This window comes from Myotis yumanensis, unplaced genomic scaffold (genome assembly GCF_028538775.1).
Source record: "Myotis yumanensis isolate MYYU_CA2020_CCGP unplaced genomic scaffold, mMyoYum1.0.hap1 SCAF_9, whole genome shotgun sequence".
NCBI classification, from domain to species: Eukaryota; Metazoa; Chordata; class Mammalia; order Chiroptera; family Vespertilionidae; genus Myotis; species Myotis yumanensis.
This window is the reverse complement of record NW_027223760.1, coordinates 22,495,709-22,523,135: the sequence shown is the minus strand read 5'-3', so window position 1 is coordinate 22,523,135 and position 27,427 is coordinate 22,495,709. Positions and strand designations below refer to the sequence as shown.

At 52.5% G+C, this 27,427-nt stretch overlaps 1 protein-coding gene, 1 non-coding gene and 1 pseudogene across 5 annotated transcripts; 1 reads left to right on the top strand and 2 right to left on the bottom strand.

The window, feature by feature from the left end:
• Positions 1–1,242: 1,242 nt before the first annotated feature.
• On the bottom strand, positions 1,243–2,790 carry LOC139016841 (gametocyte-specific factor 1 pseudogene; annotated as a pseudogene).
• Positions 2,791–6,287: 3,497 nt separating this feature from the next.
• IRF5 (interferon regulatory factor 5) lies at positions 6,288–16,979 on the bottom strand. 4 transcript variants are annotated; one of them, XM_070423865.1, is made up of 9 exons: positions 16,857–16,979; positions 11,928–12,133; positions 9,612–9,801; positions 9,142–9,206; positions 8,642–8,675; positions 8,220–8,489; positions 7,593–7,985; positions 7,385–7,503; positions 6,288–7,111 (listed from the first exon to the last, which is right to left on the bottom strand). In XM_070423865.1, the coding sequence occupies exons 1-9, from the start codon at positions 16,882–16,884 to the stop codon at positions 6,881–6,883; spliced, it is 1,536 nt and encodes a 511-aa protein (XP_070279966.1). In that variant the 5' UTR covers positions 16,885–16,979; the 3' UTR covers positions 6,288–6,880. The 4 variants fall into 4 exon arrangements, with proteins under 4 accessions (XP_070279966.1, XP_070279967.1, XP_070279968.1 ...); XM_070423866.1 differs by having other exon boundaries at positions 16,870–16,979; XM_070423867.1 differs by lacking the exon at positions 16,857–16,979 and adding an exon at positions 16,164–16,248.
• A 10,254-nt stretch (positions 16,980–27,233) lies between these two features.
• LOC139017166 (U6 spliceosomal RNA) lies at positions 27,234–27,340 on the top strand. The gene has a single exon (XR_011472818.1). It is a non-coding gene; the product is annotated as a U6 spliceosomal RNA (small nuclear RNA).
• The last annotated feature ends 87 nt before the right edge of the window (positions 27,341–27,427 follow it).

The window sequence follows — 27,427 nt, the reverse complement described above, 5'->3', positions numbered from 1 at the left end:
TGACCAGAATCGAACCTGGGACCCTTCAGTCTGCAGGCCGATGCCCTCTCCACTGAGCCAAACCAGTCAGGGCAATAACGTAATTTTTATGTACCTGTTCTAGAAAGTTCAATACTGAGAGTGTAGGGTAAATAAGACAAAGGAACTTGAGTTTTTGAACAGCATCAACACCTCATAAATGCAACATACTTGTCCACCTTGTGTGGCCCTGGCTTAACTGAATCATTTTGCAAAAATGAAAGCCAAAATGCAGAGAAATTAAAAATCCAATATTATGAAACAGTATGCCTGATTTTTTTTAGATACATTATCAGCAAATGAGAAAGTTGTTTCCAAGAACAGTTCTCTGATTGGAAACTCCATCAATATCCTCTCCTGCTCTGAATACTGAAAAGTTCTTTATGTCAATGAAGAGCTGTATTAGAGGCAGGAGTCTTGAATTAAAAGGGACTATTTTGTTGGATACAAGGATGAACATTGTCAGGGAAACTACTGGGTGCTAGAGGAATGTGTTCATCTCCAAGGTCATGAACATCAGTGTACTGTGGATCCCAACTTAAACACTAGCAGAGGCCACTAGCACAGTCAGGCCACTACCAACCAGAACTCTAGTGTAGCTAGGAGCAGTGAAATCCAACAGCATCGTCCTGCCTTTAACCTCTGGAATGGGTAATGCCTGTCACTTCTTTTGGGTAGTGTTCATGCACAACTGGCTACTACATCATAGATCTATGTAAAATGATAGCCACGTGTGCTGTTTCTGGTTTTGCTTTTATTTTTTAAGAAGTCAAAACGTAAGTAGAGCCCAGGGGAGATTTTCAGCAACCACGAGTTGCCTGCAGTATTGAAGTCCACCAGTGGTCGCCCTAGTGCAGATCTTCTAAGCTTCCATAATTCATCTGTTCAGTCTCCCTGCTCCACCATTTACTAAGGGCTGCAAACTCAAAGGCCTTTGGGACAAGGCAGTGAAAAGCAGGCTCAGGACCACTGAACTGTGGGACATTCCCATCTAAAGTTCCAGCTGATTCTTGCTGCTAGGGAATGTGAGATAGTGTTTCTAGAGAAGCTGGAAATCAGATATGTAACATCTAATTTTAAAGTGTTGACAACTAATTTCAATCTAAAGGGGAAATAGAGCTGCACAGGCCAGTGAGGAGAAAGGTGGCTGAAAAATAAGACTAGAGACAAAAAAGGAACTATGTAAGCACTGTTCTCTAGTTGGTAAAGTTTCTTTTTTTTAATTTAACCACATCAATGGTTTATTTGAAATAGTTTTAAAACTATGCAGAGTCTTTTCTTGCATCAAATGAGGACCCAAAAGGGGGGAGGGGAAAAAGGCATCTGTCAGTTTGGAAGTCACAGACAGTTTATCTTTCTATAATTAGATTAGGAGAAAAATGAAGAACCCACTGATAGCAGGAAGAAGCAGGAGTCTTCTAGGTTCAGTCATTTGATGAGATATTCAGTTACTGTGCATTTCCATTGTTTTTCCATGGCAGAACTTATGGCAGAGACTTGGGAACGTGCATGCCTGAAGCCAGGTTACTCTTACGTTCCATAACTATGTTGCTTGCAGGGCTGTTCTTGCCACAGTAGTTAGCTGTGCTCCAGACAAATGGGGTGCTGGTCTGTTCCCACAAATCTTTATCCCAGTCTTCATCACAAGGAGGGCACTGCCATGTGCTCTCAATCAGAGTCTCTTGTCCAAGGTTCCTGGTTTGGTTGACAATGTCTTGCTCTATACAACTTTTGTCATCACAGCTTGAAATATGATGACTGATTTCGGTCTGAGGAACCTGATGGCGAGCATTGAAGGGACTAGCAGCCAATTTGTTTGCGACATCAGGATGATTCTTTCTGCACTTGATAAGATGATAAGGAAACCTGCAGGCTCTGATCTGGTGGTTTTTATCATAGGGACATTGTAATAGCTTTTCAGGGTCCAGGGAATCGATGTAAGTTTCTTCCATGTTGGAAATGAAGGAGCCGAATCCAAGTGCTGAGTCAAGACGCGCTCTCCACACAGTCGCCTCCACCCTGCGCCCGCGCCCTAGCAACGCTCCCTTCCCTCTAGTTGGTAAAGTTTCGTAAAGAGCCTTGAGTTTAACGATTTTGAAACCTCTTTACATATGTGCAGTATGGAAAAGGGGCCGTGAGAAGTAGGGAGTCCCGGCTGCACACCAGTCCCCCAGCCCAGGGTTTCAGAGCCGGGAAGAGAAATCCCCATAACTTTGGACTGTAAAAACCAGTAGGGGATGCCCTGGCTGGTTTGACTCAGTGGATAGAGCATCGGCCTGCCCACTGAAGGGTCCTGGGTTCAATTCCAGTCAAGGGCACATGCCCAGGTTGCGGGCTTCATTCCCAGTAGGGAGCGTGCAGGAGGCAGCCAATCAATGATTCTCATCATTGATGTTTCTATCCCTCTCCCTTCCTCTCTGAAATTAATAAAAATATATTTTTAAAAAACAGTGGGGATTGTGGCTGTGTGACACAGAGGCTGCTGGAGTCCCAGGTGTTCCTCTTAAAGGGCCCCTGCACACACTTACACAGTCTTGCCTCCTCTGAGCTCCAGTGCCAGGTGGTGGCTTTGGGGGAATCCAGGGATATATGGGGAGGAATGTGTTCATTGGGGACTGACTGGCATCAGGGAAGGAACTTGGGGGCAGCTTTCTCCCAGATAAGGGTGCTCACAGAGGTCATTGTTCATGTGCTGGGACCTTCCCCATTGCAGAGCTGACTGACAGCCATATCTGAGTTTCCATCAGCATGGCCCACACTGTTTACTCCGCCCTGGTGATTCCCTGAGACCCTGCCCCATCCAATTTGCAGCCCCACCCATGCTGTTTATAGCTGTTTTTCCATATGAATGGCCTGTCCTGACTCAGGCTTCAGACTTTTAAAATCTCTTAAACAAGCAGCAGCTGGAGTCAGCATGCCCCAAACCTATCAACAAAAGGCCCAAGACCCAGCACTAGCACCAGTCTGCCTTGCTTCACAGCTGGGCCTGGCCAGGGCACTTCCTAGCCCAATACAAGTAGCCATCTGCAGATCTCTGGTGGCCCCAGGCATTGGCTGATTTTGCATCTCTTGGGAGGCCCCAGAGCCAGTGCACCCAGTGGACAGCTTCAGATTACAACTGATTATACCAGATTACAACTCTAAGTATCTACAGTCGATATACTCAAGGAGCAGACTCAGTGAGCACCAAAGCCCCACTGAAGCAAGTCCTCCATAGGGGTGTCTCTTGCACAGCAGCTCTTCTATTATAGACACAGCTGGTCCTCACAGCCAATTGGCCTGGAGTTCAATTCCTCCCAGTGGTGCCAAAAGCAATCAAGGCTCAACTATAAGACTGTGCACACAGCCCACACAGGGGCACACCTAGAGTGCCCAGCTCAGGTGACTGGGGAGACTGAGTCACTGGGCCCTACAGGACCCCTAATACACAAGGCCATGTTACCAATTCCAGGAGACATAACAGCTCTATCTAATACATAGGAACAAACACAGGGAAGCAGCCAAAATGCAGAAACAAAGAAACATTACAAATGAAAGAAATGGAAGCAAGTAAACTATGACACAGAGTTCAAAACAATGGTTATAAGGTTACTCAAGGATCTTAATGAGAGCATCAAGGGACTCAGTGAGATTTTCAAGGATCTTAGTGAGAATATCAAAGACATGAAAAAGGACCAGTTAGAAATTAAACATACACTAACTGAAATAAAGAATAATTTACAGGATTCAACAGTAGAGTAGTGTATTCTGAGAATCAAATCAATGATTTGGAATATGAGGAAGTAAAAAACACCCAATCAGAAGAGCAAAAAGAAGAAGGAATCCAAAAATATGAAGATAGTATAAGGAGCCTTTGGGACAACTTCAAATGTACCAACATTCACATTATGGGGGTGCCAGAAGGAGAAGAGAGAGCGAGCAAGATATTGAAAACCTATTTGAAGAAATAATGACAAAAAACGTCCCCTACCTGGTGGAAGAAATAGACTTACAAGTCCAGGAAGCCCAGAGTCCCAAACAAGAGGAACCCAAAGAGACCCACACTAAGACACATCAGAATTAAAATGCAAAACATTAAAGACAAAGAGAGAATCTTAAAAGCAGTGAGAGAAAAGCAGTTAGTTACCTACAAGGGAGCACTCAGACGACTGTCAGCTGATTTCTCAACAGAAACTTTGCAGGCCAGAAGGGAGTGGCAAGAAATATTCAAAGTGATGAATAGTGAGGACCTACAACCAAGATCACTACCCAGCAAAGCTATCATTTAGAATTGAAGGTCAGATAGAGCTTCACAGACAAGAAAAAGTTAAAGGAGTTCATCACCACCAAACCAGTATTACATGAAATGTTGAAAGATATTCTTTAAGAAGGTAAGAAAAAATAAAAATAAAAAGGGAAGAAGAAGAAATTATAAAAAATATGAACAATAAAATGGCTATAAATACATATCTATCAACAATTGAAAATAAAAATAAACGAACAAGAAATCTAATGATCAAAATAAACTAACTAAATAACATAGGATCAGAAGCATGGAAACATGGAACAGACTGACGAATCTCAGAGGGAAGGAGGTTGGGGGGTAGGAAGAGAATAACCAAAGATCTTGTATACATATATGCATTACCTACGGACACAGACAATAGGGTGGTGAAGGCCCAAGGTGGGTCGGGAATCAGGTGGAAGAGGGCAATGAGAGGAAAAAAGGGGGACATCTGTAATGCTCTCAACAATAGAGATTTTAAGAAAAAGAGAGAGAAAAGTCTGCACAGGCCATGCAACCATATATAGATGCTCACCTCAGCCTTGCTTATAAGTGGCACTGAGATACTATTTCTCACTTGTCAGGTTGGCAAAAATCCAAAAATGCAATATAGTCTGTTGGCGAGCCTGGGAAAACAGGCACACTGATAGATCCATCAGGATTTTGCCAATATCTGGCAAAATTATATCCATTTATGCTTTGGCCCAGAAATTCCATTTCTGGGGCTCCATCTGAAAGATACACTGGCAAAAATATGAAAAGATGTAAGTAAATATAAGCCTATTAACTGTCGCATGATGTATAATAACTAAAGATGGCAACAACTCAAATACCCACTAATAGAAAGTCAAAACAAAAATCTACATCTAGCCAAAACCGGTTTGGCTCAGTGGATAGAGCGTCGGCCTGCGGACTGAAGGGTCCCAGGTTCGATTCCGGTCAAGGGCATGTACCTGGGTTGCGGGCACATCCCCAGTGGGAGATGTGCAGGAGGCAGCTGATCGATGTTTCTCTCTCATCGATGTTTCTCACTCTCTATCTCTCTCCCTTCCTCTCTGTAAAAAATCAATAAAATATATTTAAAAAAAAAAAAAAATCTACATCTAGTTGAGCCTCTAGAATCCAGAATGTAGGCCAAAGTACCAATTTACAGGAAATACCAGTACAGGAGACAAAATATGTGAGCAACGCAACAGAGATGCAGTCAGCGGCATCTAGGCAAAAGCAAAATGCAGAAGAAACACTGCAGTTTCTTCCACAAATTGCAAGGGAATAAAATCTTACATTTTAAACAACAGATAGTTGATAAAAAATTAATTTTTCCAGTTATATTTTTGTTTTAGAACATCCTTGTCTTTTAGAAATATATTCTATTTACACTCAAAATGTTATGTGTAGCAATTGCCTCAAAATAATCTCAGTGGCGGTGTGGATGGGAGTTTAGGGGAGAAGGACTATGAATTGATAATTGTTGAAGCTACTACATGAGGAGTCCATACCGTTCTCCCTACTTTCACAGATGTTTAAAATCTTCCATAACAAAAAGGTCAACAACAACAACAAAATTGTTCAGGCCAGAAAATTACATGTTTGAGCCAGATTCAAACCCTGAGCTACCAATTTGCATGCATTGTCCTAATATATTTAACTGTGTATGAATATACATGGGGAGGATGTAATGGTCCTACGTGTAGCTGAAATACCAGCCTTCTTTCACCATTTCTTATGGGAAAAATTGATTTGGACAGGATTTTAAATTCCGCACACATTTGAAAATCCACACCCCTGCCTTAGCCAGCTTCTGCCTGGAAAGCCGCCAGCCGCCAGCCGGTGAGTGTTTATGGAGGCCCCACTGACTCATCCACCTGGAAGGCAGGCCCTCCCAGTGTCAGTGGCCCTGAGACGGGCAGGGCGGGGGGGGGTGGGGAGACAGCTGGCAGCAGAAAGGGGGTCTGTTAGAACAGCATGGAAGCAATGGAACTGGAAAAAGTAAAGAATAGCCAAGTCTGTTTTTAACATTTATTAATCCAAAAATACATAAAATTCCACTTTCTACCCCAGGTTCTTGGACTCTCAAGAAAGGAGGTAGCTGCCAGCCTTAAGTATCTGGTATAATACCTAAGTGCTCATATCTGTCTCAGGAAGGAGAAAGTTCAGGAAGCGAGGCTCAAACTAGGGAACCCCCAAATCAGGCCCAGGCCCTGCCGAGGCCCTGCCAGGGGGACCTGGCACAGAGCGTGAGGCTTTCTGTCAGCGGGAATGGGGCACTCGGGGGCAATTTCCTCTGTGCTGTGAGGCCCTTCCCTGCTCACTGGTGTTGATGGCTGAATTCCCCCAGAGCCAGCAACCAGAGCTAGCAGAGGAGAGGCTGTCCAGAAGCAGAGCCCCGAAGCAAAACTGGCTTCTGGCTTCCCTCAGCTTCTACCCAGAGAACCTGGAACTCGGGCCTCTCTTCCCTCTCCTTCTTGGCCCAAATCCACTTCCAGGAGAGCCAGAGATAGGACCCTGCAGCCAGGCAGGTGCCCACTGGGGCTGTCACACCTCCATGTCAGTCCACATAGCCTCCCAGGAAGCCTGTTTCAGTCACTCTCTGCAGCCTCATTGCATGCCAACCGGGTGCATTGGCCAGGGCTCGTGGCCCGCAGGAGGGGCCTGGGCCACAGGCTGCAGCTGCTGCTGGGACTGCCAGATGTGATGGAGCTCCTTGAACTGCTCCACCATGTGGTCTTTGAGGTCTGGGTTGGAGATCTGTAGCCGGATGCTATCGGCCGACCAGGAAAGCTCCCCTGAGAACATCTCCAGCAACAACCTAGCTGCTATGGGCACCACCTGGGCAGCAAAGAGAACAGGGAGAACCCAATGGGGCTGTCAGACCTAGTTGTGCACGAGCACAACCACCAGGGGGCGGGTGGTGGACTGCAGCCACCGGGCAGGAGGGGCACCAAATTTTACTTCCAGCAGCCCTGGGCCTAGATTGCTTCTGGTTGCCGCGATCACACGGCCCAGAGAGCCCTGAGCCCCCACTGTGGGGCAAGGGCTTGTCTCAGGACTCCCCGGTATTCAAGCCAGAGCAGAGTTGGGGATTGGGAGAGGATGGTATACCTGCACAGTGATGAGCTTCTTCTCTCGGGGTTTGTGGTCCGGCCACTCCTCCCCAAAGCAGAAGAAGATCTCAAATGGTGGTGGGGTGTTGGTCTGACCCTTCTGGAACATGATAAGCTCTGCAGTAAGAACAAGACCCTTAGTCAGAGGCGAGAACCCTGCCCCTGGATGAGCGGAGGCCGGGAGGAACTGGATAGGGGGGCCTCACCGTTGAGAAAATGCTCCAGGCTGAAGAGTTTGGTCCTGACCTCCCGCTGGATGGGGTTGGGATGCGAGCCATGGGCCGAGGCGCAGGGCCCACTCCAGAACACCTTGCACTGGCACAGGCGGATGGCATACAGGTCCTGGCCTTGCAGCTGGAGGATGAGCCCGCGGTCCAGGAAATCCAGCAGCTGGTTCGTGTAGAAGCGCTGCTTGTCGCTGGGGATGTCCTCGGGGCTGGGGAAGCGCACTTGCTCCAGGCTCACAGGGCCGAAGAGCTCCACCTGGTCCTGGGTGGCCTGCAGCTGGCTGTAGAAGAGCCGGCAGCCGTGTGGGTTGCTGATGGTGAGGGCACGGGGCGGCCGCCCCCGGTACTGGAACTTGATCTCCAGGTCGGTAACTGCGGGCAGAGGGGCAGGACCACCGCCTGTGAGCCCTGCCCTCCCCACTCTGCAGCCGCTCACTGACTTCCTCTGCTCAGCTGCTAGTCCTCTTGTCATCTCTCCCACTCATTCCCCCCACCCAAGGAGGCACTGGCATGGGCATCCTTTTCTGCACCATCCTCCAACCTCTTGGCAAAGCAACCCCCAGCACCGCTTTACCCGGCCCAGCCCACCAGTCCCTGGGTTCTTACGAGGCAGCATGTGGGGACTGATCAGCAGGTCGGGCAGGAGTTGTTCGCCTGCGGGCGGCAGGCTGGCAGCCAGGGGCCCGGGCGGCAGGCTGGGCGGGACCTCTGGGAGAAGGTCTCCGAAGGCAGCAGAGTCAGCAGGGGCAGGGCCCAGGTGGCTGGGGTCTGGAGCAGGGGGGCCCAGCACCACAGGTGGCTGGAGAGTGGGTGGCCACTTAGCATCTTCTTTGGGTAAAGGATAGGGTGCCACCGCGGGGCCAGGCTGCACTGCTTCTACGGGGGGAGAGAGACAGAGCTCTGAGGCCAATTCTAGGAACTGCCTCCCAGGCCCACTCTTCCCAGCCTGGGCCTCCCCCCACCGCACCTTCAGCCCCCCCAGGTTCTCCTCATACTAGGCCCCCAACCACACCACCTCCCGGCCCCACCTGTGAGGCTCAGGCCTGGTAACATCCTCTGGAGCTGAAGTGAAGACACAGGCAAAGGAGGAGGGAAGAGGCCAGAGAGACAAGGGAGGACAGGTTATTACATTGATCTGATGCTGAAGAAATAACACATGAGAACCACAAGGCCTTTCCCCAGGCTTCAGCTTAGCGGAGGCCAGGCCCTGCCTCCAGTCCCAGTCCTGCTGCCCCAGGCAGGCCAGTGAGTCCTCCGCGCCTGTTTCCGCACCTGCCTTCTGAACAGGCGGAGTAGCTACCAAGCCCGACCTGCTGTGAGGGTCAGTCAGCCAACAAAGCCCAGGGCGTTAAGGTGGTGACTTTGTTTCTATGCTCAGGTCCCAGGGAGAAACTCAGAGTAGAGCTGTGGGAAGAGCAGGCTCCCAGAGGAATGGGCTGCTGGGCCCAGGGGCAGAGGAGAACCGAGAGCGCCCCCACCAGGCTCTCCCCGGAAGGGCAGGCAGACCCTGGGAGAATGACCTGCTCACCTCTTCCTCTTCCTCATCTTCCTCCTCTCCCGCGCCACAAATGTAATCCTCACTGGGCTGTGACTCTGCAGACGGGAGAGAAAAGAAAGACAGGAAGGGAGTCGGTGGGGGAGGAGAAGGAAGGCCCCGGGGCCTCATGTGGCAGCTCCTGCTGTGGCTTCTCCCCTGCCCAGAGCTGCCCAGTGAGATGAAGGGCCTCCAAGCCTTCAGAAATCAGTAGGGGCCTCCCTGACCCCATGGCACTCAGCTCCTGGGCCACCGAGAGCCAAGAACAAGGGCTGGCTGAGGAAGCAGACTGCGGCCCTGGCCGGTGCCAAGCCATTCCTGGCTCCAAAAAGGCCCATCCCAGGTGACTCCTGGAAGGCCTGGCTGTTAGGACCTAGCAGCAAGTGCCTGACCACTGCAGCGTGGAAGGCCTGGGCTCTCGTGCACAGCCCCCGAGGTGGCCCGCACAGGGCCGGGCCCCTTACCTGCGGGAGTGGGGCCGTTGGAGCAGACCTCGTAGATCTTGTAGGGCTGAGGTGGCATGTCCCGGGGCCCGTCATAGATGAGGCGGAAGTCACGGCTCTTGTTAAGGGCACAGCGCAGGTTGGCCTTCCACTTGGCCGGGTCAGCCTCGTCCACCCCCTCCGTGTACTTCCCCGTCTCTTTGGCCCAGGCCTGCGGCAGGAAGAGAAGACAGGCACTGAGAGAGAGCCTCGGCCCTCACCAAAGCCTAGCCCCTCCTGGCTGCTGGGAGTTGTGGTCTGCAAGGTGGGAGAGAGGACGCCGGGTGCTTTGAAAGGCGTTACATTCACTGCTCCTGGAGGGTGACAGGCACAGTCTCCAAGGAGGATGGTGTGACGTGCTGGATGAGAGCATGGGCTCTGGGTGTGGGTGTGGGTTGGGGTCCAGAAACCGCCACCCACCAGCTGTATGCCAGGGGCCTGTCATTTTCTTTCTTAGCTTTGGTCTCCCCACTGTAGTACCTACTTCACAGGGTGGCCCATAAAGCTCTCCGAACTAACTGTGTCTGTGCTTGGATAGGCTCTGTGCACTTGAATTGTGGGTATCATTATTCTGGAGAGCAATTTGGTTGATTACCAGGATTACAAATGTTTCTACCCTTTAATCCAACCATTGAGCTACTGGGAATATCCTACAGCTACACAAGCGTCCACACAAAATTCTGCACATTCAAGCTTATTCATTGCAACACTGTTTGTAAAAGCGAAAGACCCAAAATAACCTAAATGCCCATAAGTGGGGACTGGTTAAATTAACTATGGAAGACTGGGAAGCAAGGGGGGAAAGGACGAAGCTTTTGATGTACTGACATGTTGTGGTCTCCAAGCAATATGAGGTGCAGGAGAATATACATGTACCTCTCTCATTCTGCAAAAGTTGGGGGAAGGATAAGGACATATTTTTGTCCGTATGCACAAAAATCTCTCAGAAAGGATAAACAAGAAACTGATACTAACTGCCTCTCGGGAGGGAGTGGGTGGCTGGAGTTGGGTGGGAGAGAGACCATTTCACACTACTCAAATGGAAAATGGATTTGAAAAGAATCTTGAAAAGGTCTGGCCAGTGTGGCTTAGAAAGGTCTCATTCTGCTTCAGGGCACAGGCCCGGGTTTAGGGCTCGATCCTTGGTGGGGAGCATGCGGGAGACAGCCGATCTTGATGTTTTCATCTCACATCGATGTTTCTCTCTCTCTCCCTCTCCCTTCATCTCTCTCTTTCTCTCTCTAAAAATCAATTTTTAAAAATCTTAAAAAATAAAAATGTTCCCAGGCCTTCCACCCAGAGTTGCTGATACACTTGGCCTGAGATTCAAAAAATAACCTTGAAAAGGTAAATATCAAGTGCAAGGACTAAAAAATATATATCCAGCTTTAAAAATAAACATTCTCTTTGACCCAGCAATTTTTAACTCTGGGAGCTAACCCCAAAGAAAATCATTTAAGATGTGCAAACGGGTAAGAGTTTAGAGCAGCGGTTCTCAACCTTGGCTGCACATTAGAATCACCTGGGAATCTCTTTAAAATCCTGATTTCTGGGCCTCATCCTCCGGAAATTCTGTTTCTTTGTTACTAATGTTGTGGCCTCATCCCATAACAAAGAAACAGAATTTCCAGAGGATGAGGCCCAGAAATCAGGATTTTAAAAAGATTCCCAGGTGATTCTAATGTGCAGCCAAGGTTGAGAACCGCTGGTTTAGAGGCTGTGCCTGGCAATGTGGTCTTCGACACTGAAACACTAAAAGCAACCGAAGTGTCCAAAAACTGGGCCTGGGTGGCTAACCCGTGCTAGGCCCCTCCAATGGAACCTGCAGCAGTCACTGGTGTTGAGTGAAAAAATGCAGGTTACAAAACAATATGTAGTTTGATTCTACATTTGCATTTCATAGATGCATTTGTGCAGAAAACAAAATGCAAGCAAAACATAGTCACAGTAGTCAGTCACCTCAAGGTGTTAAAATCATACTGCTGCCTGCTGTCTTCGGGTGTGTGTACACCAGACAAGCACACTGCATGTGTGCGCATGTGTAATGAGAATGAGACGAGAACAAAGGGGAGGAGGAGGAGGAAGGCCTTCTGCGGGCCCATCAGTCCCCACCTTGCATTGGGGATCAGGTTAGAAAAGCTGTACCCTGTGGTTATGCCTGTGTCCCCTGAGTCCGGGCCCGGGGTCACCTGCAGCAAGACAACTGGATAAGTGGCCAGTTTGAGTTGGAATGGGGGGTCCTCTTCTGGGGGAGGGGGCTTCCTCAGAGGCCCAGGCAGTCCCCTGTCCAGGGCTTACCTTGAAGATGGTGTTATCTCCTTCCTGGCTGGGGCCGTGCCTAGTGGCATGGCGCCAGGGGATGGAGAAGAATTTCCTTTCGCCATTGACCCATTGGAGCCCTGGGTACTGGCAACTGTTCACCTGGGCCACCAGCCAGGGCTTCAGCCGCACGCGGCGGGGCGGAGGGGCGGCCCCCAGGGCAGGCTGGTTCATGGCAAAGGCGTCTGCAGGAGAAAGACAGAGGGGGCATCAGCAGATTTGCCGCTGGCTACTCCTTTGGCAGAGGGGCCGGGCGGGGGCGGGGGGGGGGGGGGGGGCGAGCACTCCAGGGGCCCAGCCACGGCGTTAGGACTTTCCCTTCCTCCCAGCACTGGGGGCTGGAGTCTCTCCAGTCCATCCAGCTGCTCAAAGCCAGTTCCCTTTCCAACCATCAGCTTTCTCGTCACAGGGCCCCTGCACCTGCGCTGTGTTTGGGGGGAAGGGAAGGCGGGGTGGCGCTGTAGTGGATGTCCCACCCAGAGGCCCTCTACCAGATAGGGCATCGCTTCCCCAGCTGTCAGGAGGCTGGCACAGCAGGGGGCTCAGAGCTGCCCATCTTGGAACCTGCCCTCCTTGGCTCACTCCAGGCTGGCCCGCTCCTCCCCTCGGGAGACAGCTGTGGCCAGTGAGTGACGGACACACAGGGACAAAAGGCTTCAGGTGGAGCAAGTGGGTGCTCCTGTGTGCGCACCCCAGGGCCCAGGGGCAGGCTGCAGCCAGCCTCCAGCTGATTCCACATCCCTGCGTAGCATTCTCCGCGCCCCGCCCTGGCCCTCCCTCCCCTCCTCCTCACTAAACTGCCTTCTAGGAAACCTGGCCCAAGAACAAGGTAGACCTGAGAACGGAGGCATGACTTCCACACCCAGTCCTCAGAGCTTCCTTTCTCCCTCAGTTTCCCTCAGGGATCAAGCTTCCCTGACCTGGACTTCTTGAGCGAAGTCCCATCAGCACACTCAGTCTCCCTCCTGCATCACCAGACTTAGGTCCCATCCTTGTAAAGCCATCAACTTCCTAGACTGAGGCCTCCCCTCTGAGCCACGCATTCTTCCAGCAATTGGTGAGCACTGAACACCTGCCAGACCCATGCTGCCCAGAGACGTGGGGACTACACAGGTGAGGTCTAACGGCTGCCCACTGGGAGCCAGTGCCACCTCCCCAGGCCAGTCTCTGCCTCCCACCCCCTCTGATATAAGAGAGTGAGACCAGACCCCAGTGGAAGGCTGCGGGACTGGGGGTGGGGGGCACGTCTGGGGGGCTCTGACAGAGGCAAGGGTCCAAGGCGGCCAATCAGGGAAGGAATTGCTGAAGGAAATGGGTTATCGGGGCTGGTGCAGCGAACACTGTGGGTGGGGATGAGAGCTATCCTTAATATCTGAGGTAACACCATGCACAAAGGGACTAGGGTTTGAGTCAACACCAGGACAGCCTCAGGTTGGAGAATTTTCCAACAGCTAAAGCCATCCAACCGAGGCCGGGCTGCTGCCTGGGGGTACTCAAGCCGGGTAGGCTTCCTGGCCTGCCTGGGTGGGTGGGAGTCTGGCTCCTCTCTGTTGTTCCACGTCTGCTTTGGCCTTGAGCACTGAGCCTCAGTTTCCCCTGAAATTCCCTGACTCGTACCTTTTGGGTTGTAGCTGTTAAGTGCCACCTCTTGCTAAGAGGTCTCCATCTGCAGGCTGCTCCTCAGAGAAGGGCCCAGCTCCAGGCTGGGCCGGGGAGGGTGGGAGAGCTTCCAGCCCTGCCCCCAGGCCTCCGAAGACGGGTGGCTCAGTTCCCCTTTCTGTACCAGCCTCCACCCAGCACCAGGGGAAATGAAAGTGGCCAGACCGGACAACTCAGAAACCTGACTCACTGGGAGCTGGGGGAGGAAAGGATGTGGAGAGAGATTCTCAGGGGGTCCCCCAGACCCAATTCTCAGTCTCTTACCCCATAGCCCACCCCCAGCCCCCAACCTCCAACCCCCAGGTCTGCTGGTGGTCATTGTACATTTTGTGTGGTTCACAGCATTGGGTCACCTCCCCCCAAGGTCTTGGTCCTAAGGTAGAGGAGCAACTGTCATAGGTGGCAGGCAATTCCGATTAACTGAGGTGGACAGAGGAGAGCTCTGTTCCCTGAAGACCCCCACATCTGGTCGGCTCTCAGCTGTGCCAGTGGGGGGGGCAGAAAGGGTAGGAGGAAGTCGGGGTGCATCTCACTCCTGGCCCTGCCCAGCACTGCTGTTCAATGCAAAGGTTTGGGAATGATCTCTGGCCTCATGTCAGAGAGGCACAGGCAGGGGCTGTGCAAAGGGGCTCCCACAAGAAGCAGCAGAACCAAGGAAGGGTCTGTGCAGCCTCCACCGGAGGGTCAGCCAGGTGTGCCAGGACCAAGCTCAGGGTCAGCTTCCCAAGGACGTTTCCTCCTGCTGCGGGAGGCACGCTTCAGCCTCATTCTGACCATCCTAACGCCAGGAGTTCTGAATTTCAATCTTTGTGCTTCATCCCCCCCCCCCCCCCCACCCCCGCCACCATAGACACAGCTGCCCAGATTTCCCAGGGAACCCCAGAAGCTACAGGGCAGCCCTCTGAAGGTCCACCCAGTGCTGGGGGAGGACTTGACCTTCCCTCCGAGGGCAGCGCTGGCCAGGCGCCTGCCTGCAAAGTGGGAAAGGATGGCAGTGCCTGCATCTGCTTCTGTGGAAACGCCAAAGAGGTGTGGGCTGCTCAGGATCCAGGGGAGCCCCCATGAGTGAAGCATCTAGCCGGGCAGCCAGAGCCCCTCTGCGGTGGGGGAGGCCCTACAACTCACACCAGGGCCCTGAAGTCCCAGGAGCCACCCTTTGAGGCGCCTGGAACACCGTGGGCACCAGGGACCCCAGGGGAGAAGGCACCTCAGCCCCAGACAGTGGGCAGAGCAGCAAACCCCCTGCCGCCTCCCGAGTGCGATGCACGTTTGTGTCCGCAAACCCCACATCAAGCTCAGAGGGAAGCGGGAGTGGGGTGGTCCCTGCACCAGCGAGACCCTAAAGCCCGGCCCTCCGGTGGGTTGACCACACCAGGAGACAAGTGGGAGGGGGAGGGGAGGGGCTGGGGGCAGCAGACGCGGCCTCCTCCCAGCAGCTCGGTGGGGGAAGGCCGAGGCGCAGGGGGAAACCCCTAGGTGGGGCCTTAGATAAGAAAGGGTGTTTTCCGTTTTCCCAGGGCCTCCCTGGACTTGTGGGGGGCCCTAGCGCCCCGGGCCGATAGTTCTGGGGGAGGCTGGGGACGGTGCCTCTGGCCGCCTGCCCCTCGCAAAGGACCGTAGCTTCCTCCGTCGGCCCGCAGCGTCCCTGCTGCTCCTGGCCAGGTCCCCTCGGGGCCGCGGGAGGCCGGCCAGACCTGCGCGTGGGGCTGCGCGGCTGGGGCGGCCCCGGCGGATTGCCCGGGGCTGCCTCGGGGCAGCTGGCTCTCGGTCGGTCTCGGCCACTGCTCCGGCGGGTGCGGAGGAGGCTAGGAAAGTCCCCGCACCCCCGCCCGGCTCCGGGGTCCCGGAAACTCCCGCGCGGGGGCCGGCGCACTGGCCTCTTTCCTCCACTTTGAGCCTCCTGATTGCTCGGTTTGAAGTTCGAGGGAAGGACGCAAAGACACGAGCCCAAGAAGTATTGCGCCCGCGGTTCTCAGCCGGGAGGGTCAGCGCCCCCTTTTCTGAGCCGCGAGTCAAAGGACGGCGCCCCCACCCGACACCATCTTCCCACGCTCTCCGCCCGAATGCCTGCCATTGCTCCCAAGATCCTGGGAGCATAAGCCCTCGACACCCCATCCTCTTACCCGGAAGGGGAGAGAGCACAGACACGGGGAGTCGGGGCTCGCCCCAACAGGGTCAAGGCCAGACGCCTGCCGGGCGCCTGGGGCTCCCCGACCATCCTTGGCGAAGCGGATCGGAGGGAGAGACCCGCAGAGCTGGCGCCTCCGGCAGCGGTGCCGGCCCCGCCTCCCGGCCGCCGGGCTCCCCACTCTGCCGCCGGGCTCCCCGGGCGCCTGCGGGGCGAAGGCTGCCAGTGCGGGGCACCCCGTGCCGATCGGGGCGAGGGAGGCACCGTGGAGGCCGCCAGACTCGCGGGGCGCGCCCTGCACTAGGCGCCCACGGAGCTCGAGCGCGCAGCGAGCCGGACGCGGACCCCTCCCGCGCCCGCCCCGCTCCATCCCCTCCCGCCAGGCAGGAGTCCCGCGGGCGCGGGGAGGGGCGCGCGCCGGGCCCTACCTGTCAGCGCTGCGCCCGCGTGGCTGCGCCCGAGCACCGGCCGGCGGCGGGCCGACTGCTCCCTCCCGGAGCGCGCCTCCCGCCCGCCCGGCCGCCCGGCCGGCACTTCCGCATCGCCCGCCCCCGCCCCTGGGCCGCGGCCGCCGAGCTCCGTGCGCCGGCCGCGCCCCGCCCTGCCCCATGGAGCCGCCCTAGAGCCGCGCGCTGACCCGGCGACCGCGGGCCCGGCCTGCGCATCCGGCCGGCGGGCTCCGCTCCAGCCCAGAGCCTCCCGAGAGACCCCGGGCGGCGCGGTGGTCCGGACCGGACCGACGACCGGGCTCCTCGGCAGTCAGTCCGGAACCGCAGCATTGGACCACCCAGCCCCGCCCCACCCCACCCCACCCCACCCGACCGCCGCGCTCGGTGGGGTCTGGGAGCTGCCCAGCCCGCGTCCTCCGGGAGCTCGGATCCGTGCAGACACCGGCCACCGACCGAGCCACGGACGAGGCAGCTGCGGAGCGTCCGCCGCCCGCGCCCCTGGCCAGGGTCGCCTCAGGCCCCGCAGCTGGCGCCGGGACCCCGACCCTTCCTCCTAGACGTGCCCTCCTCGGGCTACTCTGCCCCCTCCCACCTCCCAGACCCCACACCTGGCGCCCAGGTCCCTTCCCGGTCCCCTGCGGGCGCTCAGGGTCAGCCCACCGCCGCCTGCACCTCTCGCCCTCACCGCGGCCAGGGCCATCCATCTGCCCTTCTGAACGGCTTTCGGTTCCACAAATGGGCCTCAGCCTTCACATGTCCGGTTCCTTCTCATGGAACATTCTTCGCTTCACATTTTGTTTCGACATCGCCTCCTCTGAAAAGCTTTCCCTCCTGGGTCGGGTTCCGAGCCCTGAAGCTCGGCCTGGCTGGTTTCATTTCATGGTTTTAATGTGTGACTTCCACTGAGGTCAGCTTAGGAACCACTCCCCTTTTCATTGTTTTCTAAAGTAATTTTCAATAAAAATATTTTTTAAGAGAAGAACATTATCATTTTCCCCCTTTATTGATTTCAGAGAGGAAGGGAGAGGGGGAGAGAGAGAGAGAGAAACATCGATGATGAGAGAGAATCATTGATCGGCTGCCTCCTGCACGCCCCCCATCAGGGACTGAGCCCGCAACCTGGCCTGTGCCCAATGGAAATGGAATCTAGACCTCCTGGTTCATACGCTCAACCACTGAGCCAGCCGCGGGGCAAAAAGAACATTTTCAAGTTAACCAACTAAATTTTAGACAGCCAGTAAAATATATAAGTTCCAGAAAGTACTATTTGCCCTTTAAAGTTCGGTGCTTGTGTTTTTAAGAAATAGGGTATTAGTTGATGAATTAGAACTTTGACCTTCCCCTCCCCTCTCCTTTCCTCTAGGAAAACCTTTGTTGCTGCTCTTGACAGGAGATCTGTATCATCACTCATTATGGGTTGTCTTTTTCTTCTCTTCTGTCTCTTTTTTCTCCCCCACTCCTTGTAGCCCTAATATTAAAATGGAAATATAATTATACATAAGTATTTTACTATTTGTATCTGCTGAGTATTTCACTATTTCATTTTTTTAAAAATATATTTTATTGACTTCCCACAGAGAGGAAGGGAGAGAGATAGAGAGCTAGAAACATCGATGAGAGAGAAACATCGATCGGCCACCTCCTGCACACCTCCCACCGGGGATGTGCCTGCAACCCAGGCACATGCCCCTGACCGAAATCGAACCTGGGACCCTTCAGTCCGCAGGCCGACGCTCTATCCACTGAGCCAAACCGGTTTCGGCACTATTTCATATTTTTAAAATTTAAAGTGTGGGTGGGAGAAAAGTGGATATGTAGATTGTTTTGTATTTTAAAAATGAAACTGGTATTTAATTGAAAGTGGTCCCTCACCAAATGGGTACCTTTTCCACTGGAGGCCAGTAATGCTTCATAGAAAATATTATTTGTTGGACTAGAAAAAATAGCCGGGGCAACAGTCGAGAAGAGCCTTCTTTTATTATCAAATGCCCCCCACACAGGTGAGGTCCCCTCCCTTAGAAACTCTGAACTTCATCAAGAATCATGAAGGCGCCGAAACCGGTTTGGCTCAGTGGATAGAGCATCGGCCTGCGGACTGAAAGGTCCCAGGTTCGATTCCGGTCAAGGGCATGTACCTGGGTTGCGAGCACATCCCCCGTAGGAGATGTGCAGGAGGCAGCTGATCGATGTTTCTCTCTCATCGATGTTTCTAACTCTCTATCTCTCTCCCTTCCTCTCTGTAAAAAATCAATAAAATATATTTAAAAAAAAAAGAATCATGAAGGGGCCGGGCTGGTGTGGTTCAGTGGTTGAACACTGACCCATGAACCAGGAGGTCTCCGTTCCACTCCTGGCCAGGGCACATACCTGAGTTGCAGGCTCAATTCCCAGTAGGGGGCGTGCAGGAGGCAGCTGATTGATGATTCTCTCTCATCATTGATGTTTCTCTCTATCCCTCTCCCTTCCTCTCTCTGAAATCAGTAAAAACATTTTTTTAAAAAATAAACAAAGAAAAAACATGAAGGGGCTACATGTAGAGGAAGGCACAGAACCTGAGCTTCTATCCAGCTCTGTTGTGTTCAAGCTAAGTGACCTTCAGCCGGTGCTGTGAATCTTGTTGTCTGTCTGTCTGTTACTGAGCTCAGAGCTCCAGTGTGAGATTCTAGGCCAGGGGTGGGCAAACTTTTTGACTCGAGGGCCACAATGGGTTCTTAAACTGGACCGGAGGGCCGGAACAAAAGCATGGATGGAGTGTTTGTGTGAACTAATATAAATTCAAAGTAAACATCATTACATAAAAGGGTACGGTCTTTTTTTTTTTTTTAGTTTTATTCATTTCAAACGGGCAGGATCCGGCCCACGGGCCATAGTTTGCCCACGGCTGTTCTAGGCCCTAGAGCAGGGGTGGGCAACCCCTGGCACACGTGCCAAACATGGCACGCCAGTAACTTTTGCTGGCACTCGAAACCCTCTCTTATAATATTCCATTTACAATTTTTTTCTTAATATCGACTTTTTTATTTTTCAGATAAATTCAGTGTAGGTGCATATTAGATAAATAAATAATTTTACATAACAAGTTATCTTAAAGACCATAGGCATGGATTGACGAGAGAGGGGAAGAGCAATTTCTATGCCTCTGCCTTAACTCTCCCTGCCTTCCTAGATCCGACCAGTGTTTTGGTTTCATCCACATACGCTTGTGAATCTTTGTTCTCAGTGATGAATTTTGTTAAGTCTCCTAATAGGAGTAGCCTGATGGATGAAAGTAGTAGCTCGTGAATATCTCTGAAGGCCACGAAATATAAACCTGATGTAAAATCTCTGTCATCAGTGATGCAGCAGCAAAAGTCCCACTGATAATACCAGACGGAGTCATAAAGTTTTCTGTCGGACTATCAGTGTACATGTATACATTAAAAAATAAATGTATTTTTCATCATCATATACTGTGTTTTTGTCGCTCGAATGAATTTTATTATTTCTTCAAGGTTCTTCACATACGTACACCTTAAGAGATATCAAGTAGGCGTAACATGTTCTCAAAAAATTAGATTTGGCACACAGAAGAATTTTGAGTCAGAGATTTTGCTGGTTTTGGCACGCACTCACAAAAAGGTTGCCCATCCCTGCCCTAGAGTCTAGACCAGTGGTCGGCAAACCGCGGCTCGAGAGCCACATGCGGCTCTTTGGCCCCTTGAGTGTGGCTCTTTCACAAAATACCACCTGCGGGTACGCACGTACAGTGCAAAGTTGACTTAAAACTTGAAGTAAAGTTTATCAAGTTAATTTTAGGGAACGTTGTGGAGTGAAAGAAGACGTAGTGTCGAGGATTGAGAAAGGTATGTTGAGATGGTTTGGACATACAGAGAGGATGAACGAAAGGAAACAGACGAAACAAGTATACAAGACGAGTGTGGATGGGAGAGTTGGAAGGGATCGACCTCAGCGAACGTACCTCAATCAGATTGAGGACGTTTTTAGCAAAGGCCAGCTTAGGAGTCCCCTAATTAAGTTAATAACAATGTACCTACCTATATAGTTTAAGTTTAAAAAATTTGGCTCTCAAAAGAAATTTCAATCGTTGTCCTGTTGATATTTGGCTCTGTTGACTAATGAGTTTGCCGACCACTGGGCTAGGGGAACCTGAGTCAAGAACCACTCTGGGCCAGAGACATGACAAAGGGGAGGGGCAGGCGAGGAAGCCTCACCCAGACTCTCCCCAAATCGAAGGCCCCTTGCCTCCAGATGCTGTTTTACAGTGAAATACAAGGAAAGGAGAAGTGAGGCTACACCAACCCCCATGCGATCACTCCCAGTTCCCCCCAGGGGCACACGGGGAACAGGGAGATGTGGCCTCCTCCGCCCCAGGAGCCTCCACACAGATGTGTGCCCAGGTCCCTCACTCCCAATGGTGAGATGGCCCCTGCCCGGACTTCCCTGGGTGGGGCATCAGATTGAGCATGTGGTGAGAGGCCTGGTTCTGGTAGAAGCTGGAGTGTGAGTGTGTGTGTGTGTGTGTGTGTGTGTGTGTGTGAGTGTGTGTGAAGGGTGAGGCTGTGTCACCAAAGGGAACTGAAAGAAGCTCAGTATGAGTGTTAGGGAGAGAAGACAGACATCTACTGGGCAGCTGGACAAGACACCCCACCCAACTCTGGACCTTCAGTGCAGGCCTGGGCGGCTGCCTCTTCCCAAAACCTCCTTCCTTAGAGACCTACCCTCTCAGGCCTGGCTCTCCGGATTCCTGTTCCCCAGATACCCCCCTTTTCTGGGAACTTGTTGGCTGGACGCTGGACTCTGGAGTCCAACGGGGCTGAGTCACACCCTGGCTCCACCACTCCGGGATGGTGTGACCTTGAGCAAACCATGGACTCTCATGGGAACCCCATTTCCCACCTGTGAAGTGAGAATGGTACCACCACTGTCACAGATTGGCTGGGAGGCCTAAAGTCAACACATGCTCAGTGAGTACCTCTACATGTCAGAATAAAGTAGCTCTGGCCGGGCAGCTCAGTTGATTAGAACGTCATCCTAGTATGGCAATGTTGCAGGTTTGATCCCCGGTCAGGGCACATACAAGAATCAACCAATGTGAGTGTTGACCTATGAACCAGGTCACGGTTCAATTCCCAGTTAGGGCATATGCCTGAGTTTCGGGTTCAGTCCTTAGTGGGGGCATGTAGGAGGCAGCTGATCAATGGTGCTCTCTCATCATTAATGTTTCTTTCTCCCTCTCCCTTTCTCTCTGAAATCAATTTTAAAAATATATATACACTGAGTGGCCAGATTATTATGACCACCTGACGTTTGTAGGCAAATTAGCCATACACTGCATCATATGGGATATGGAAGCCGAAGGCCTGTTTGAACACCTTTGCTGTCTGCAGTTACCAAGATAAAACATCTCCAATTCGCACAGGAACACAAGGATTGGACAGTCGAGCATTGGAAAAAAGTCACGTGGTCCGATGAATCACGTTTCCAGTTGCATCATGCAGATGGCAGAGTGAGAATTTGGCGGAAACAGCATGAAAGCATGCACCCCACATCCATGAGTACAACCCTTCAAGCTGGTGGGGACAGTGTTATGGTTTGGGGCATGTTTTCCTAGCATGATTTGGGCCCTTTAATTTGTGTGGAACAAGGTCTGAATAGCACAACATAGCTAAGTATCATTGCTGATCAAGTTCATCCTATAATGCTAATGTTGATGGTGTATCCCAATGGAGATGGCTTCTTCCAACAAGACAATGCGCCATGCCACGGTGCTCGTATTGTGCAGGAGTGGTTTCAAGAACATGAGGGAGACTTTACCTTGCTTAGGTGGCCCCCACAATCACCAGATCTCAATCCAATTGAGCATTTGTGGGACGAAGTTAAAAGAGCCATCAGGCAGCTGGTTCCACAACCATCAAATCTCATAGAACTGGACAGTGCTATTCATCAGGCAAAGTGTCAGATTCCTCGCATCACCTTTCAACATCTCGTGGATTCAATGCCAAGAAGAATCGCAGCAGTATTGAAGGCAAAAGGTGGCCCAATGAAGTACTGATGGAGTGGTCATAATAATCTGGTCACTCAAAATATATATATATGTAATCTTAACCAATGGGTGCATAAATAAGTGGAACAACAAACTGATGTTTCTCTCTTTCTCTCAAGTCAATAAAAAATAAGTTGTAATTTCAAAAATAAAATCTATTTTGTCTAAACCCCTGCCCTCCTGGAGCTCCCATTCTATGGTGTGAGATAGACAGTAAGTGTTCAAGTAACAAACGTGGTGGGTGCCTCATGGGTCGTTGTACAGGCTGAACAGAGTGACAGGGTCTGAGCAGTTTCATCTCGGCCACTCTGGCTCCTATAAAGTGTGTACTGTTTCTGACACACACACGTGGTAGCTTTATTATTATCAACGCCCAGGACATCCCCGCCAGGGTTTCCTCTCCCTTTCTTGCTAACTGCCGCCTCCTCGGAGCTTTTTGGGGCACGATCTGGAAGTCCCCACGTGGTCAGCACTGTCACACGGTCTCTAGGTCGCATGTCCCCATCCTCCCAAAGTGCAGCTCTGGCTATCGCTTCCCATGGCCTGAGGCCTAGTAAGCAGCGCACACACCCTCATGGGTCCCAGGCCCTGGCTCTCTGCTCCTTTGACCCTGTTAAGAACAAATACTATTTCCCTTTCCTTCCTGGTCAGCATCTTTCCTCTCCCTGATCCTTGGCAACCAGACTCCTGCCCCTTTTCCATAGATTCTGCTCTGGACCCACAACTCTCAGAACTGCTCAGAAATTCCAGTTACTATCTTTTTGTCCTTTAAACTCTCAGGTCCTGGAATTTCATGGTTGCCTGGGTTTCTCACCATCCTTTCCCCTTTAAATAACTGTGGTGGAGGCTCCTCATTTTGCCATGGGATTCTGCTTCTAGCTCAGCTCAGCCCCTTAGAATGTCCCCCACCCGTCGCTGCCTCACCCCTGCCCTGCCTCTCCGTGCAGTCATCATGGGTCCGGTTGATTCCCCCCCCCCCCCCCCCCCCCCGTCATGTCCTCCATCTCACATCCTCATTGCGCCCCACCCTCTCCGCACTCACCAGCTGCAGTTGGCTGATTCAAACACTCCCCAGATCTGCTTAGCTCAGCGTTTCACTAAAACCACTTCCCTCCCCGTGCCTGGGCTCCGTCATGGAAAGGGTCAGGCCTCTGTCCTTCCTGCCTGTCTGGAGGGCTCGCTGTAGAACACAAGACATCTGGATGAGGAGGAAAAGAGAGAGGAGGAGGTCTGACCTGGAAACCCCCACCTTCCCGGGACTCCTGCCGTCCGAATGCATGAGCCCCTGCTTTGGGGGCAGAGGCCACCCTGTTCCCACGAGATCCTGCTGTGGGCCTCAGTGTCTTCTCTTGTCCCAAACAGGGTCCATGGTGTCACCCCCTGGGGGAGGCGTCCCATCTAGGTGCATGAGTCATGATGTGGGGGGCAGTGGCCACAGGCTCCGGAATGCTTATCAGCCAGATCTCCCTTAAATCCCTGCAGCTCACAACCAGGGGACAGGACTGTTGTCGCTCTGAGATGGGAAAGAGGGGGATTCAATTCTGTCCAGGATGTCAGGGTCATCCCAAGGGCATAGGGGCTCTCCTCAGCTCACATCTAGACCTCAAGTGGTGGAGAGGTAACAGAGCCACCTTGGATGGAGGGGGCTTCAGGGGGGGCTCCGGGACTCTGGAGGAAGCTGAGGCATGAGGCCATGGGAGGCCACAATCATCCCAGGTGGCTTCTCAACACTTCATTGTGGGAGGAGGATGTCTTAGCTGCCCCTCTCTGACCGCTTAAGGCAGCGCTGGGTGGGGTCGTGGGTTGAGCAGTGCGTGCGTGTGTGTGTGTGTGTGTGTGTGTGTGTGTGTGTGTGTGTGATGGAGGGAGGGGAAGGAGCCCTTGGGGGCCGGTAGCCAAACAGAGCTGTGGAAACAGGTGTTCAGTTCCTGCCAGCCAGTCACCCCAGGGCCAACGTTACAACCCTGTGGGGGTCAGGCCTGAGAGCCCTGGTGGGGCATCCCCCAGGCTGCTCTCCTGCTCCTGTAGCCTCTCCTGCTGGGGGCGGCAGAGAGCCCTGAGGGCTACAGGCCCTGGGAGGCCCAGAGGGCAGGACCCCCTCTGCTCTCTTGGGCCCTCTCAGGGAAGAGGGGCTGTCAGACCGCAATTGAGGGGAGCCTGGGGGGAGTTCTTACCAGGCTAGTGTCCTGGAACCTCAATGTTTCCCAGGTCTCCATGCCAGGAGCCGGCTGGAACCCTGATGCCCACTCAGGCCCCCGTGCTGGGCAGACTGGGCCATATGAGTGCTGGTGGGCCTGGGGGATTCAGGGGTCTCTGACCGTCTGTCAGTCTGAGGCCCGGATCTCCCTATTTCTCTCAACCGGTCCTCCTCCTCTCCTGAGGCACTTCCAAAGCCACAGGGAGGGGTTGGAGGCTGGGGAGACAGGTAAAAGAAAGAGGTACCGGCTCAGGCAGGAAAGAGTTTACGGGGCTTTCTCACTGGCCCCCCAACGCCCTGAGAAGGCTTTGCTTTGTAGTAGCAGGTCACAGGAGTGCCTGAAAGGACTGGGGAGGGGACAGTGAGCCAGGGACCTGGGTCCCACCTGGAACCCAGCTGTCTAGAGAGCAAGTGTGCTCAACCCTGTGTCGTGCAGGTTTGGGTTCAGGGAAGAGAGGGGAGGGCAGGGGGCCCCCTGCAGAGGAACAGCCCATCCCAAGCTGTGAGGAGCCAGGAGTGGTCACCGCCAGGCTGCAGCTCAAGGCCGAGGGGCCATGCTGGGTAAGGCCCTCTCAGAAATGGATATGGTGTTCTGGAAGGGGCAGGCCGCCTGCTGGACTAGCTGACGATGTAAATACAGCCAGAAAACACGCATGAAGCCTTGATATAGCTAGACACCGCTAAGCACTTTTCATAACGTTATTGCACTTAATTGCCACAACCAGCCACTGTGAATTATCTCCATTTACAAAGAAGCAAGCTGAGTACCTTGCTAACCTCTTGAACTTGAACAGGTCAGCCAGCTTACATCACTGGTGTTCCTTGGCTGTCTTCAGTTTCACGTGGGGTTTTCCCTGTGTCATAGCTCTGGGTCCAAATTTCCTCTTTTTATAAGGACATCAATCATATTGACTTAGGGTCCACCCTAATGACTTCATCTTCATTTATTACGTCTGCAATTACCCTATTCCAAATAAAGTAACATTCTGAAGTACGGGGTGGGGCGGTTAGGACTTCAACATGTACATTGGGGGCGGGGGACACAATTCAACCCCTAATACTGTAACATGTCACCTGCTATGCACCGAACACTGGGGTCACATTTGATCCTCAGGACAACTGCACAAGGAATATGTGTTACCTTCATGCTATAGATGAAGACGCTGAAGTTCAGAAAGGCGAGGCAGTTCACCCAAAGGCACACAGCAAACTAGGAAAATGAAGCGCTGGTGTTTGAACCAGATGAAACCATGAGTGATGAGTGATGGCTTTGGAGTCACACCAACCTGTGCTCAGGGCCTAGCGGTCTAACCTTAGGTCATACATTTGGCCTCTCTGAGCCCCAGGGTCCTTGTTTATTATAGCGCAGCTGGCACTGAACTGTCAACAGCACAGACTACCGTTCACAGGGAGGATGTGGGTGTGCAGCAGAAGTGATAATAATATAAACACAGCAGTCGCTGCTCCACAGAGCACATCCTGCCTTCTGTTGGTTCTGGGTGGCTGCCCCACTATGACCAGCTGTCCTCTCGAGTCCCTGGGGCCGGCAGAGCCAGGAGCACACAGGTCCCCATGCTCTGGCAGCCAGAGCTCTCTGGGGCTATGCCCCACTCAAGCTGCACCACCCCGCCCCCGACAGGCCCCCACTCTTTCCCTTCATTAGGAGGGTAGAGGGGTTTGCCTGCTGGAGTCTCCTTCCTTGTTCTCAGGTCCAGGGGTGTTGTCTGTGTAGAAAAGGTGGCCCATGTGCCCAGGGAGTGACCATGGCCCCTCAGAGGGGCTGCCCAGTCCCCAGCTGCCTCACCCTTCGGGACAGGCCCATAGGAAACTATAGAATCGAAGAACTGCCCAGAGCCTGGGGTGTGCGGCGGGGTTTACCACAAAGAGCAGCACGAGTTTATCTTGATTATCTTGGTTCTCTGTCTTGATTGTGGTGGTGGTTTCCCCATTCTCTGCATTTGCCAAAACTCAGACCTGCACACCCAAAAGTGTGAATTTTATTGCAGGTAAATTTTAAAAAATAAAAATTTTAAAAGTGATCCAGAAGATCCAAATTCTAAATGTCAAGTTCTAGCCGGTTTGGCTCAGTGGATAGAGTGTGGGCCCTCGAACTGAAGGGTTCCATTCCCATCAGGGCACGTACCTCGGTTGCAGGCTCGATCCCCAGCCCTGGTTGGAGCGTGCAGAAGGCAACCAATCAATGTGTCTCTCTCACATCGATGTTTCTCTCTGTGTGTCTCTCCCCCTCCTTTCCTCACTCTAAAAATCAATGGGAAAATATTCCCAAGTGAGGATTAACAAGACAAAAAAACCCCCAAGAAACAAAATTCTAAATGTCAAAAAGTTTTAGGAACAGCTTAATAAATGTAGTTTGCAGTTGCCTTTTTATGCAAGCAAAGATGGATACTCTATAAGATGTCTTCAAGAACTCTTTAAGTCTAAAATAAAACTTCTAAGTAATTAGAAAAGAAAAAAAGAGAGAGAGAAAGAACAGGCCCTTCACGAAGAGGCAGGTGCATTGCTCTTACCCTCTCTGCTTTGCCCCCCTCCACCTGGCCCTCCTGGGCCCATGCCCCAGTTGTCCTGCTGGTCCCTCGCCTAACCCCTCCCCCCCCTTTCTCAGGGCGGAGCCTTGTCTATGGGACTTTGGTAACTTCTCTCAGGCTCCCCAACTGTCCCCAGGGACCTAGACAAAAGGCCCATCCTCAGTGGGAGCGGTTTCAAGTTAAAGGTGTATGAGTGGGTCCTGGCAGAACACAAGTTGAGGACATTTGCAGAGGTATGAACAGGGTTACAAAAGCCACCGGGGGTGCTCGCTTCCGCAGCACATATACTAAAATTGGAACGATACAGAGAAGATTAGCATGGCCCCTGCGCAAGGATGACACGCAAATTCGTGAAGCGTTCCATATAAAAAAAAAAAGAAAGAAAGAAAAAAAAAAAGCCACCGGGGAACTTCCAGGCATCCAGGGCCTAGCATCAGCCAAGAATCATTACCACGCT

Bases quoted from the DNA above. Each gene is read 5' to 3' on its own strand.
- IRF5 (XM_070423865.1), bottom strand. From the start codon at position 16,884: ATGGCCCTGGCCGCGGTGAGGGCGAGAG. The intron at 12,134-16,856 runs GTGCAGGCGGCG...TTTCTCCTGCAG, and splicing joins GGCCGCGGTGAGGGCGAGAG to ACGCCTTTGCCATGAACCAG. The intron at 9,207-9,611 runs GTAAGGGGCCCG...TCCCGTCTGCAG, and splicing joins CAACGGCCCCACTCCCGCAG to AGTCACAGCCCAGTGAGGAT.